General features: G+C 41.1%; 1 protein-coding gene and 1 pseudogene across 2 annotated transcripts in view; one reads left to right on the forward strand and one right to left on the reverse strand.

Moving 5' to 3' along the window:
• Positions 1 to 1,892: 1,892 nt before the first annotated feature.
• On the forward strand, positions 1,893 to 2,739 carry LOC127691154 (HCLS1-associated protein X-1-like; annotated as a pseudogene).
• Positions 2,740 to 8,438: 5,699 nt separating this feature from the next.
• The window catches only part of Uchl3 (ubiquitin C-terminal hydrolase L3), a 32,579-nt gene continuing 26,875 nt past the window's right edge, over positions 8,439 to 14,142 (reverse strand). For both annotated transcript variants that reach the window (XM_052190779.1, XM_052190778.1), the window contains 2 exons: positions 9,510 to 9,568; positions 8,439 to 8,661 (listed from right to left, as the gene is read on the reverse strand). In XM_052190779.1, coding sequence (XP_052046739.1) covers positions 8,578 to 8,661; positions 9,510 to 9,568 — 143 coding nt within the window. In that variant the 3' untranslated portion in view covers positions 8,439 to 8,577. The remainder of the gene's footprint in view (positions 8,662 to 9,509; positions 9,569 to 14,142) is intronic.

Genomic DNA, 14,142 nt, shown 5'->3' on the forward strand with positions numbered 1-14,142 from the left:
TCTTAGGCTAGACCAGGCAGTCCTCTGCTGTATATGTGTCGGGGACATATTTATGTATTTTAAGGAGGTCAAATTTTATATAATAAATATAAAAGGATAATTATAAAAGGAAAAATATTTAAGGAGGTCAAAATAAAGGAAATGATGATCTGCTTTCTGCTATTTGAACAGAGCATAGTCCATACTTAGGTTCTGATAATAATTTAATGAAAGTACAAGGAACAAATCTGTTTGTTTGTTTGTGTTTGTTTTTACATCCTGACTGCAGTTTCCCTCACCTTTCTCTCCTCCCAGTCCGTCCTCCGACCTCCCCTCTCCCTGCTCCTTTGTCTTCAGAAAAGGGCAGGCTTCTCATAGACATCAAAAGACAGGCACCTCCTTGTTGTGCCCATTCAGGAAGCATTCTCAAATCCCAAAATACCACCAAGGAGCCCATTCTGATGCAATACCACTAGGGCCTTTTTTATTTAAGCCGGAGCTTGGGTTCGCTGCTGACCCTAAGGAAGCAGGCTGGGAGGGTGAGGCCCTGAGCCCACGGCAGGACAAGGTTTTATAGGAAATGTGGAGCAGGGGGTGGGGGGTTCCAGCCTGGCAGGCATCTACTTGAATGACTATGGTAGTAGCTATGTAAGCCAACAGGTGGGTGCTCTGAAGTAAAACCATGATCACTTACAAACGGTCTGAAAGTATATCTGGAACTATCAAACTAATCTTGATTGGCTGTTGCTAGGGAGAAGCCAGGGAGTAACTCTGGGGTATGGGCCAGAGACAAACTATGTGGCTCTTCCTAGAATTTCTTGGGTTCAGCTGCAGGTCAGGTTCTCAGGCTCTTTTTCTTTGAAAATAGAAGCCAGTCCCAAGATGGAGTAGGTCTGGACTCTCATCCTCTCCTATTAAAGCTGCAGGAGGCAAACCAGTAGAAGGAAAATGGTCCCCAAATCATCCAACAGAATCAGATACAGCCCCTGCTCCCACTATTAGCAGTCCCACAGGAAAACCAACCTACACAACTGTAACATGTATACAAAGTGTATAGGTTAGACCTGTGCAGGCCTCCTGGTTGTGGGTTCGGTCTCAGTGAGCCCCTATGAGCCCAGATTAGTTGATTCTAAGGTTTCCTTGTACTGTCTTTGTATTGACCTGTCTGCCTTCTACAATACTTCCTTCCCCTCTTCTCCAGGATTTCCTGAGCTCCAGCTAATATTTGGCTGTCTTATCAGAGAATATTAAAAAATAAAAACATCAAACATAAAAAGCCCTATAAACCAGCTCTCAAAACATCTTACAGTGATTACAAACTTTTCAAGTGTTTTCTTTAGCATCAGCAAAGGAGTTAATTAACAGAATTTATACCCAAGTCATTGGCCTTTTCCAGGTGTGATGACAAGGACATACAAGCATCGTTAATTTAGCTGTGAACTGGTTATGGCCCCATCCCAGCTCTGCCTGACATTAACTACAGGACAACCACATCCCAAAATGACACAGTAGGTTCATATAATTTATCTACACTCTCCTGAACACTTCAAGCAATCTCCAGATCACTAGGAATACCTAATACAATGTAAATATGACATATAACTGCTAGATTGGCTAAGGGCGATGACAAAGGCCTGTGTAAGGATGTCAATGTTTCTAAATGTTTCCCATCTACAGTTGGTTGGGTCTGAGGACACCTTTGAAACTTACATATAGAGGACTGGTTATACAGGATATGTACATACATAGATACATACATACATACATAGATATATACAAACATACATATGTATGAGAACATGTGTGTGTGTGTGTGTGTGTGTGTGTGTGTGTGTGTATACACAGATCTGTGCAAGAATTATCTAAAATAGATGCCCTTGGGCTGCAGAAGTTCAGTTTCTAGTCCTACAGGCATGAGTTTCTTTGATCTTTTCCTAGTCTTTTACAGCTTTCCTGGACCATGTAGCCACAGAGATCATTTTTGGAGAGATGATTCAACATGGTGACAATGATGATGACAAAGAAGAGGAAGACAGAGGTATATGGGGGTCAAGAGAGCTATAGGTTTGATGGTTCTTGGCCTCTGAAGGAATTAGGTTTCAGCTTGAGCTCCAGAGGAGGGATGTGATTTCATGGCAACTTTGGCTCTGATGATCTAATACAAGATTTCAAAAGCTTTTTCATTAAGATGGGGGCCTGGACCTTGCCTTCCCACTTTCCTGCACTTCCAAGTCTTGAGACAGAAACACATAGTGAGACTGTAGGAAGGGCAGACACCATAGGACTTAGGACTCAGTGCTTGTACCCAGATAGTCACCAACCCAGGATCTTTGAGGGATACTTGGAGAGTCATGCAAAATTGGAATCAATTGGAATCCCCCAAATCAGCTCCAGATTGGGAGTCCCAGGGATCTTTTCATTGGATAACAATATGGCCTGTGACTCCCCATTCTAGAGTCTGAGAAGACAATGATCTTGACTCCAAGGTTTCCCAGGAAGGTCTCCTGTCTGCATCTTCAACCTTAGCCAAATCAGATTCAAGACCATCTCTGTGACTAAGATCACTAAGCCAACATGGGCCAGTGGAGGGGCACTGTACTGTGGTGGACAGTGAGGACCAGAGAGAAAACACAGCGACCCATCAAGAAGCACAAGATAGTTGCAGAAGTGATCCAGACTCTCAAAGATCTCTCTCTAGCTTTGGGTGATCTTTTCTCTATCATGGATTTGCTCCTAAGGTGGTGGTTTCAGCCCTGGTAGCTTTGCTATCCTTCAGAAGCCTTCAGGTCCTTTCTACCCCTTCCCTTCCTATTGCCAACAAACTCAGCTTTCTCTATCACCCTAGAGTCTTAAGTGTGCGGAACATTTAATTGAGCTTATGGCAATCTGTCATTCGTCCAAACTGACCAAAAAAGCCTTTATTTATGCTGAAAGAACCTTACCTAAAATATATTTCTATAAGTAAAGTTTCTGTAGATCCTAGAAATATGTTTCTCTTTAATTTTTACAAACACTGATAGAGGAATAGACAGCATGTGATGTTTATTTTGGAGACTAGAGCAGCAGACAAGCATTAGCTGATAGAAATGTCTTTAAAATTCATTATTGTCAGTAAGTAAGTGAACAGTATGTTACACATGGCCAATGATAAGACTTAGCTAATAATCACTATATATAAATCTAAATGAAATAAAATATTATTATAATTGCAGAGTTTTGAAGATATTAAAATTTGATTTGCCATGGAATATGTCAAACTTCTTTTTTTGTTTTTGTTTGGTTGGTTTTTTGTTTGTTTTTCAAGATAGGGTTTCTCTGTGTAGTCCTGACTGTCCTGGAACTCATTCTGTAGATCAGGCCTCAAACTTAGAAATCACTTGCCTCTGTCTCCCAAGTGCTGGGATCACAGGCGTGTGCCACCCCTGCCTGGCTGTCAAACTTCTGATTTAACAAATATGGAAAGTATAACAGATTAACCATGTTCACTAAAGCACCTCTGTGTATTTCAAGTAATTTTTTCTTACAGTGTGGGAGTTCAAAACTAGCAATTACTGTTGATGAAAGATGCTTTAGATGCCAGGCAGTGGTGGCACACGCCTTTAATCCCAGCACTTGGGAGGCAGAAGCAGGCAGATTTCTGAATTTGAGGCCAGCCTGGTCTACAGAGTGACTTCCAGGACAGCCAGGGCTATACAGAGAAACCCTGTCTGTGGGGGAGTGGAGGGTGAGGGAAGATGCTTAGTCAACTCCCAAAGCCCTTCATGCAAATACATTTAGTCAGTACTTGTAAGACTGTCACTAAGACAGAGTTGGTGCCAGGGACTAAAGGATTGCTGTCATAGGCCTAACCATGATTTTGTTTGGAGGAATGTAGACTTTGGAATTTTGGATTTGGAAAGCCATAGAATAGACCATTAAGTGGGACTTAATAGGCCATTTTAGTAGGAATATGGAAGACATGGGTGCTGAGGAGGATTTGTACTTTGGATATTCTTCTTATACTTTGGTAAAGAATGATGCTGCTTTTTGCCTTTGTGCAAAGAATCTGTTTGAGGCTAAGGTAAAGAGATTTATATTAACTACACTGACAAAGGAAGTTTCAAAAATCCCAGCACAGACTTTGTCCACTGGTTTACTCTCATGAAGAGTGTTTTGATCAAGTGTAGCAAGCTTAGAAAGAAAAAAATTACAAAATATATGGCTTTAATAAAGGAATACCAGGAAGTGAAATGGAGCTAAATCCTGAGTTCAAGGATATTAAATAGAATTAAGGGAGTGGTAGCCTTGGGGGCAAGATCCCACCAGCTAATTTTATTGTTTATGTGTTTGCAGTTGAATAAGGAATAATTATATCTAAACATTATTATGACCTGGTTATTGTTTTCATTTTTAATCGGAAATGAATTATAATTAAGAAATGTAGGACATGCCGGGTGGTGGTGGTGCACGCCTGTAATCCCAGCACTCTGGGAGGCAGAGGCAAGCAGATTTCTAAGTTTGAGGCCAGCCTGGTCTACAGAGTGAGCTCCAGGACAGCCAGGGCTATACAGAGAAACCCTGTCTCAAAAAACCCCAAATCCACTCCCCCCACCCCCCCAAAAAATGGAGGACACACCTGTGATCTAGATCTTGAGGCTGGAAGACACAGGCTTTTGTTCCATATCTTGACATGTAATGACACACACACTTTTGATCTTGAGGCACAGTGGCCATGAAAAGTGTATGCCCATGCATGGTGGTGCATGCTTTTAATATCAGGAGACAGAGGCAAGCAGAGCCTGTGAGTTCAATGCCAGCCTGGTACAGAGCAAGCTTGGAGAAGAAAGGCTTAGGTTCAGGGTTGGTGGTACACACCTTCAATCCCAGAACTCAGGACACAGAGGCATGCAGATCTCTGACTTCAAGGTCAGCTTGGTCTATAGAGCAAGTTCCAGAACAGCCAAGCTTAGGCAGTGAAGGAAACCACTGGAAAACAGAAAGCTGGTGATAATGTAATATAACAAGTCCATGTTCCAGCCCTAGCAAGCAGCAGAACCTGGCAGTTTCAGTCATATGGCTTTGGCTTTAGGGTCAAGAGCAGACTGGGGCAATTAATGCTAGTTAGCTGGAGCTAAGGGATTAGCGGTAATTATGAAGAGATTAGCATCACTGAGGTAAAATCTTCTGGGAACTGTTTTCTGAGAGTACAAAAAGCTGTGTTCAGAGATAGAAGCTGGACTTGGTAATGTAAAAATTACCCAGATGGTACTGGTTTTGAAGGTACGAAGGGGTCATAAAAAACAGCTGAGGCTTGGCACTGTGAGAGGCCATGAAAGGCCATTGGTAGCCCATTGCTGATAGCCTAGGACTGAAGGGGTCATGCCAAAAAGCTGAGGCTTCACACCATGAAGATCTATGAGAGGCTACTGGTGAAGCCTAGTTACAGTAGCAGACCTCAGTGTACTGGAGATGCCCGTACCATGGCATGACCACCATGAACAGCAGGAGTAAAGCAGCCAGAGCCTAGAGTGCTACAGAGAGCAGAATGGGAGAAGTGACAGAAGCCCTTTGGAGGAGCCCAGAAGATCATGAGTGGACAATGGAACAAGAGGCCGTAAAGCTGACGTTGCTTTGGATATCCCAAGATGTTAGAGATGCCAACGACACGGGATACCTGCCAAGGAAAGCTGCTAACAGGAAGTAGAACCAGCTTGAGACAGAAGTTGTTGCAGGCACCAGAGATGGAGTTGTAGAACTGAAGAGTGCTTTGCTATCAGACAAGGACGTGCAGTTTAGTTTGAGCAGCTAGTTTCTGTCTCGCTTTGGTCCAGTATTCCATCACTATGATGTTTTGGAATGGTAATGTATATCCTATGATGTTGGAAGTATGTGATCTATTTTTTTTTATGATTTGATTTTATAGGGGATTGCAGTTAAGAGATTGCATGAATTTCAGAGAATACTTTGAACTTCAGACCTTGAACACTGTTGAGACTGTTAGCCTATGGGGACTTTTGAAGTTGCACTAAATGTATTTTGCATTATGCTATGGCTGGGTATGCCTCCATGGATTCACATGTTTGAACAAGCCTATGTGACCGGGGAGTGGAATATGGCGGTTTGAATATGCTTGGTCCAGGGAGTTGCAATATTAAGTGTGGCCTTGCTGAAGGAAGTATGTCACTGTAGGCACTGGCTCTGAACCTGTAAGCCAGCCCCAATTAAACGTTTTTCCTTTATAAGAGTTGCCTTGGTGATGGTGTCTCTTCATAGTGATAGAAATCGTAACTAAGACAGTACTGTCTGCCCAGATTTATCATGGTGATTCACATTAAAGAAATGGGCCACAAGTTGCTCAGCCTTAGTCTCTGCAGTTTTCTACAACAAACCGTTAATCTGTCCTACAGGAGCCAAGTCTTGAAAAAGAGACTAAGTACAGTACTGAAGGGTACAGAGCAGATGTGGCAAGAACTTAGGAACAAGAAGGGAGAAATTTCAAGTTGTCTCACAAGGGACTGTTCAACAATATGGGCTATTGTTCAGCCTGAGTTCCTCCTGCAGAACGCCTCAACAGAGCAAGCCAAAATGAGTCACTTATGCAAAATGATACAGAATCAAACAGGAACTTTAAAAAAAAAAAAAAGAAAGAGATCCTGAAAAAACAGATGATTTTTTCAATGAAAACTGAAAGTTACAGGTTAACATTGAGTAGAAATAGTAAGCAAATATCCTCTTTTGTGGCCCTTAGACCTAAACAAAACTTGAAAACAAAACAATGAAACAAGCAAACAAACAAACAACCCCAACCAATTAGCTTTTTCCTTAGTGTTCTTCACAGTAAAGTTGGAGGAAGAACAGTTCTGGATACTGTCCCATGACTTTAGAACTAAGATGTTACATATAGTGAGAGAAATACAGGGAGGCCAGACTAGCTGCACTACAGGCATGTAAACATGTGCATGATGTTACTAGAACAGAACACTTGGCTTTAATCACGGGCATGGCAAAGGCATTGTGCAGGTATGGTGTCCCGGTATAGAAAGTAATAAAAATCATTTCACCCCAACTGTCATCGGCTTATCTAAGGCTGTCAGGACAATGATGGAAAAGTGGGAAACTTAAATATCCTCCAAAGTAGCCTCCCGATTACACCTTTTTTTTTCCCAATCAATTGATTCCCCAAATATTCATATAAGTCACTTGGGGACCTAGTTTAAAATGTGGGTAGTGAGGTAGAGTCCTAAACATCGTTTATTAAGTTTTCGGGTGCTGATGCAACTAGACATTAAAGACACTATTCATTTTACAACACACTGCTATGACATACTTGCTAAAAGACACTTTTGCCACAAAAATGCCTCAGGAAGCCACAAAAATTCAATGAGTCATCTTTAAACTACACCCCATTACTGGTCCAGCATTTCATTTAGGACAAGCTTGCCTTTTCCCTACTATCCTCAGTCCAACCGAAATCTGCTTTTGCTGTCTTGCATCTGAGAAGAAATGTACATACTGTGAAACAGAGATTTTAAGTGTGTAATTCAATGAGATTTGATAAATGTACATACCCAAGTAGCCCTCCCTTACACAAATCTAAAACACCCCATTTCAGTAACTCTGGGTCTTAATCCAACCCTATAAATACTCTTCCGCGTTTTTCAGAGCCTTATGGTTGTCTTTAAAACCTTCCTTCCTTAAAGCGCCCCATACACACTTACATAGCATTCCCGATCTACCACTGTGGGCTTCTTACGAGTCCTTCCCTCTATATTCTGAGGCACCTTGGTCCCAAAGATCCATCCATGGTTGTCAGATTGGTCTTTCAAAGTTTAAGTCCTCACTCTTCTACTTAAATGCCACCTGTGACTTCACATTACACTGGCAGCAAATCCGAAGTCCTCTCCTGTAGCACTCTTCCTTCTCTGACCCCACTTCCTGCTACTTCCCTCGCTTCCTGTGTGCAGGTCACATGATCCTTCTCTCAGGACTTAGAACTTGGAGATGCTGGAATCACTCAGGTCTCAGCTTTGGTCAACTTGTTACAGAAGCCCTCCCTGTCAAGAAGAGCTAAAGACCATTCAGTGACTCTCCAGCACAAACCCTACTTTAATGGTCTGGTCTCCATCACAGCTTTGTGTGTCCTTTGTGTGTTCGCTACCTCTCTCTAACACAAGAGCATGAACACCGTGACCATAGCATTAGTCAACAGTGTTCACAGCTGCTAACTCCTGTTGCCTAGAATAGTTAGCATCTTGTTGCAAGTAAATGCTCAACAACTGTTTTCTATATAAATAAAGAAAGATAACATGTAATGTGTATTCACACTGGCAGTGAAATTCTGGACCAGTGATGTTTTAATACATGATCTTGAAATATCAAAAGAGTAAGAGCGCATTCATTAGTCCTGCAGCAAGAGAAATATACTCAGGGAGGGAAAAGCAGAGAACTGACCTTTAAGTTGTAGCAAAACCAACACAAAATACAGGTAAAGTCAAAGTTTATTCACATAAAGTTTAATTAGTCAAGTTAATGAAAATATTAAAAATTTTGAGTTAGTTATGGCATCAGAAATTTAACTTTTGTCGCAGATAATACAGTTTTGGTGTTTCTGTCAGGGTGCTATGCTGCCGAGAGAGCAATTGCGTTAAATCTTAACTCATCAGGGTCACGCTCCATGAACTTCTTGCAAACTTCTATGGCATCCTATGGGGGCAAAAGGATAAGTTTTCAGTTGATAAATTCTGTATTTTTTTGATTCACACTAATTTTATTCTGAAGACTTCTTTTTCCAATATAAAATGAAAGCTAAAAACGTCAAAGAATAAACAACTGGCAAAGTAATTTGCTTAGCATAAAGTATAGCAGATACTGCCACCAAGTTCCTCTGCCTGCCTCCAGGACTGAGGGCCAGACCCAGAGTCTTGGCAAGCATTCGACTCAAGCCCTGCCCCTCCCTGTTTTTTCAGAGTCTTACTAAGTTGCCCAGGTTGATAAACTTTCTCTGTAGACAAGTAAGTAATTTCCCATCCCTCTTTTCCAATTTCCCCAAGTAGTTGTGAATATTAATCTTTGCCATAACATCCAGCTGATAAAGAGGTTAAATGCGCAGGAGGCAGAACTCTGCGAGTTCAAGGCCAGCCAGTGTTACATAGCAAGACTATCTCAAAACTGAACAAAATTTAAAAATCAACTTTTAACTTAAAGAGTTATATAATGCCTTGCTATTAAGCCAACAATTTGTTCCCATTAAGGTTCTATAACCCTCAGGTCAAGTCACAACTGATTTGATATCACAGATTCAACGGAGGGTGACTTATAATGTGCAATTCTTTTGCCTTTTTCAGTTTTAAGCTTGTTCACACAGGGCTCAGGAACAAAGCCTCTTGGTTGTATAGTTTTAAGATGAATGCAAACTTTTGTTTGGGGATTTCTAAAATGATCGAGGACCAAGAAGCATCTACAGAAAGAAAGCATGCAGTCATTTTTAAAGATGTTTAAAGAAGACAAGAAAGTCAGAAAAGGTTAAAATGGGCCAGTTATTTTACTGTTACCTCTAACAACGTCTCATCACTAGTTTTCCCATGGTTAATTGGAAATGGTTTCCGTCCATCTGTGGAAAATAGACAAATAGTTTAAATTCTTTCTTATTCTTACCTTCCAATTCCTCTTAACAGTGAATCAAAGAAAGTTACATAGTTTAAGTAATAATATATCTTAAAATTAAGATTTTCAAATATGCAATCAATGGCTTTAGTTTCCCCCAAATATTGACAATTAGTATATGTACACCATTTACATTTAAAGCAACTACACATCTGGATCAACAGCAGCCCTGAGCCAAGGTTTCTTCATTAAGTAAGTACGTTATACGGCTGCACCTGATGCTTCAGTGATGTCTTTCTAGGTCACTGCTTGATGGGTCCCTGGCATTTACAGGACATGTTTTCGGATAGGGTACATCTTATCTTCAAGTAAGTTTTCTGCTTTATGTATAGGTCCATACAAAAGGGAATCCCCAATTGGCCTATCATAAATCTTTCTTGTTACCTTTGTTTTGTTTTTGAGACAAGCTTTCTCTATGTAGACCTACCAGGATGTCTTGGACTCTGTAGACCAGGGTGGCCTTGAACTCACAGATCCCTCTGCCTCTGCCCCCCAAGTGCTGAGACTAAAAGCTGCAGTCACCCAACAACCATTTCTACTCTTAAGAGATATAAACACTTTTTCACTTTTAAAGCTAAATCAGAGATCTTATTTACATAAGAGTGACATGATTTTATAATGAAAAGCCATACTGGTGTGGCTTAATTGTATACTATCAATGAACGTACCATAAAGCAAACATTCAGCATAGAACTATTTACTGACTAAAATATTTATGCAAATTCACAATAGTCTTCAGGAAGCAAGTCTTTTCTGTGTTATGAAAATGTGCACAATAATAAAAGCCAATGCTAATCAAAGTGAACTCGATCCAGATTCAAACTTTATTACCTCCTACAAGAGATTGTTCCCAAAATAGAAAATAAATACATTAATAAAATAAATCCTTATGACAGATGCATATTCATTTCTCAGTACTCTCTTTGCTCTACTGTTATAAGAATAGATAATATTCATTATAGTCTACCTCAAACAAGTTCTGTTGTTTTATGTTTTAGTTTTTATGTGAAGGCAAAACTATGTAGGTAGGTTTCACCTTCTGTTTTGTTTTGAGACAGTCTTTCTCTGTGTAGCCCTGGCTGTCCTGGAACTCACTCTGTAGCCCAGGCTGGCCTCGAACTCAGAAATCCTCTTGCCTCTGCCTCTGCCTCCAAGTGCTGGGATTAAAGGCATGCACCACCATTGCCCGACAGGTTTCCCCTTCTTAACTAAGTAAAAAATTAAAGTGCATATTTCCCTGGGTTGTATAATTTATATTCTGATATATTAATAAACTCTACGTAGCCATAAACTCTCCTAAATAATTTTTCTTTGGGTACAGGAGTTTAGCATAATGTGGAATTTCAACCACCCTCATTAAAAGTAGATACTGAACATTGTTCTTGAAATGTTGAAGAAAGTAAGCACAATGAAACTACATTTCATTCTAACAGCAGTTTAGAGCAAAGATAACTGCGAGGCTAGAGAGCCAGCCTTCAGCTGGATTTTGTATTGCTGTGAGGACCTGGGGCCTGAACCAAGTGTACCAAATATGCTAGAAAAGTCTTCTCCCATTCAGCCCTCTCCCTGTTTTCTAGACACTTTGTAATTCAAGGGAGACTCATGGCACTGGTCAGACTGACTTGACTTCACTTGTAGCCCGGATAAGACTTGAACTTACGATCCTCTACCTTAGCCTCGATAACTAGGGACAGTCTCGGCTCTATTTTTATATGAATGGTAACCACTGGCCAGGCACAATGACTCACACCTTTAATGCCAGCACTTGGAAGGTCATCTCTGTGAGTTTGAGGACAGCCAGGGTTATAGTTAAACCCTCTCTAAAAAAAGGAGATGGGGATAACTTGATGAAAACTCACATATTTAGATAGTCTCAAAGGATCTCCTGAAACAATACTAACTAAACCAAGTAACGAGTGCTAATATCACAAAAAATGATCCAAGTGGGCAATGGCCTTCTTCTACCGTGCACTCGAGGGAATGTAGCATCACTATTACAGTACTCTTGTACTATATGATCATGATGAAATAGCAGACAACAAGGATTGAAGAAAAACTCCAAAGTAAATGTGCTAGCTTCTTAAAAATGCATGTCACTGACTCAAAAGACAATAAAAGGGATTCGGGAAGACCAAGTTCCAGCACAGGGCCACCTAACCTCCACAGTGACCCCGGGTCCCTGTTGTAACAGGGTGCTCTGAGCCAGACCCTCCATGACGCCACAACAATGGGTATATGAGAAAGTATCCACCTCTGTTAAGAAAGACAGAGAGCTAGGAAAGGGCGCTACAGTGTCATGTCTGTAACTATTCCCAAATGTTTTAGAAATACTAACAGGATCTGGCAAACCTAGGAGGTAAATGGAAGCCCTATATACTATTCTCGTATATAGTTTCCATAAATATCCAAAATTATTCCAAAAGACAAATTTTTCAAGCTTATTTTTAACAGGCAATAATTCATTAGTTGACATTTCTAAAGTTTGTTTATTCTGTCTACTTGGGATTCATCCCTGAACTTCTATCTGCTAATCTGTCCAGAAGGAGTGCTTCGTTTTTACATCTGTAGTACTTCCCTCTACATATACTAGGAACTTTCTGAGGCCCCAAAGAAAAGAAAACCAGAAATAATTTGATTCTTTTTATGAGTTAATTTTACAACTTAGTAATGACTAAATAGTTAGTGTCACCATCCTCTTAAGCAACTGTCCTGTAGGTATTACTTGCATCATGCCTACAATCAGATGGTCTTAAAATGAGATTATACAGGATGGAGGTGGCGCTCAGCGGCAGACTGCTTGCCTGGAGTACACGAGGCCTTAGGTGCAATCCCAAGAACCAATAAATACGGTGATTTGGTGATTTTTAATTTGTTTTCTTAAAAATAGCATTCTCTTAATCTCTATTTGTAATTCATGAATTCAGTATCAATTATTCAGCTTGCTCTACATTCCTTTTGAATTTATTAGGGCCATTACTGTCAGGCACCCTTTGGTAAGAGCCGACTGGTGCTGAAGGCATCAGTAACTGCGCATATTTATTGCTTTGCAGTGATCTCTGTTCTCTACAACCCTTTCAACACTGGCTTTCTTGACATCTCTGAATTTCTTTACACTCATTTTAAAAGAACCTACTTTCCATAGGCTTCTAATCTTACATATTTTTAAATTTTGCATTGTGTGTGCAAGTGTGCAGGAGCAGGCTGTCCCCTGGCGCTGGAGTGACAGGAGGTTGTGAGCTGCCTGATGGACCTGCTGGGGACCTGTGCTCAGCCTTGCTTGTATGTCGCTGTCTTCTCTGTAAATTCTCTTCATTTCAATGCTAACATCACTCTTAGATCTCTGATTATATATTAAATATACTGTTTCTGTCATCTCTTCCGAATCTCCTTCCTTATGCCTTGTTTTTCTTCCTTGCACACAAGGGAAGGAACCCAGAACCTAGCTTATGCTAGGGAAGAGCTTGACCACTGAGTTCTACTCCTCTACCTTCAAATCTGCAGAATGTGTATGGCGAATTTCTGCTTCAGAAATCAAGCAGAGGCATGAGGTCTTCAGTGACTATTGTGGTAATCTCCCTGATGCAGATTCCGTAGAGCTAGAGAGTCAGTGCAGTGCAACAGCGCCCACCAGTGGCCCTGCAGGCCAGTCCACACGCCTGCCACCTGCAGGCCAGTCCATACACCTGACAATGGCTTCTTTTAAGATTAGTGCGATTCTGATCCAAATCACAACACTACTGCAGAATGCCCATTAAAGTATATGACTTTATTGCTACATTTCCTGTATAACTTTTTTTTTTGTTTTTTTGTTTTTTTCGAGACAGGGCTTCTCTGTGTAGCCCTGTCTGTTCTGGAACACACTCTGTAGACCAGGCTGGCCTCAAACTCAGAAATCCACCTGCCTCTGCCTCCCAGAGTGCTGGGATTACAGGCGTGCGCCACCACTCTCTGGCTCCTGTATAACATTTAATCTGAGCTATTTTAGAACACTGATGCCTTTAAAAAAGCTAAGAAAATCAAAAGTGGCAGCTAATGGATCTGTAGTAGAGACGAGAGAGCACTACACATGCATGGTTAGTGAAAGCGCTTCTCCTGTGTTTCTTTTAGTTAGGGGTCTCTCTCTCTCTCTCTCCCCCCTCCCTCCCTCCCTCCCTCCCCCCCTCTCTCCCTCCCCCTCCCGCTCTCTCTCTTTCTCTCTCTCTCCCTCCTGCTCTCTCTCTCTCTCTCTCTCTCTCTCTCTCTCTCTCTCTCTCTCTCTCTCTCTCCCTCCCTCCCTCCCTCCCACTCTCTCTCTCCCCCTTCCCTCCCTTTCCTCCTTCCTTATACTGGAGACTTCTTTTGCTTTTTAAGATTGGGACCATATCTCCTATCTAAAGTTGAAATTATATGCATTTTCTCTAGTAACAGTTCAACTATTTGTAAGTAAGCTTGGGTGTAACAAAATATTAAGGATTTAATCATTGTGCTTTGCCTTAAATAAGAAGCCATTACCAGACCATATATAGGGCAGTACAAAAAAGC

The sequence above is a fragment of the Apodemus sylvaticus genome, chromosome 8, assembly GCF_947179515.1.
Source record: "Apodemus sylvaticus chromosome 8, mApoSyl1.1, whole genome shotgun sequence".
NCBI classification, from domain to species: domain Eukaryota; kingdom Metazoa; phylum Chordata; class Mammalia; order Rodentia; family Muridae; genus Apodemus; species Apodemus sylvaticus.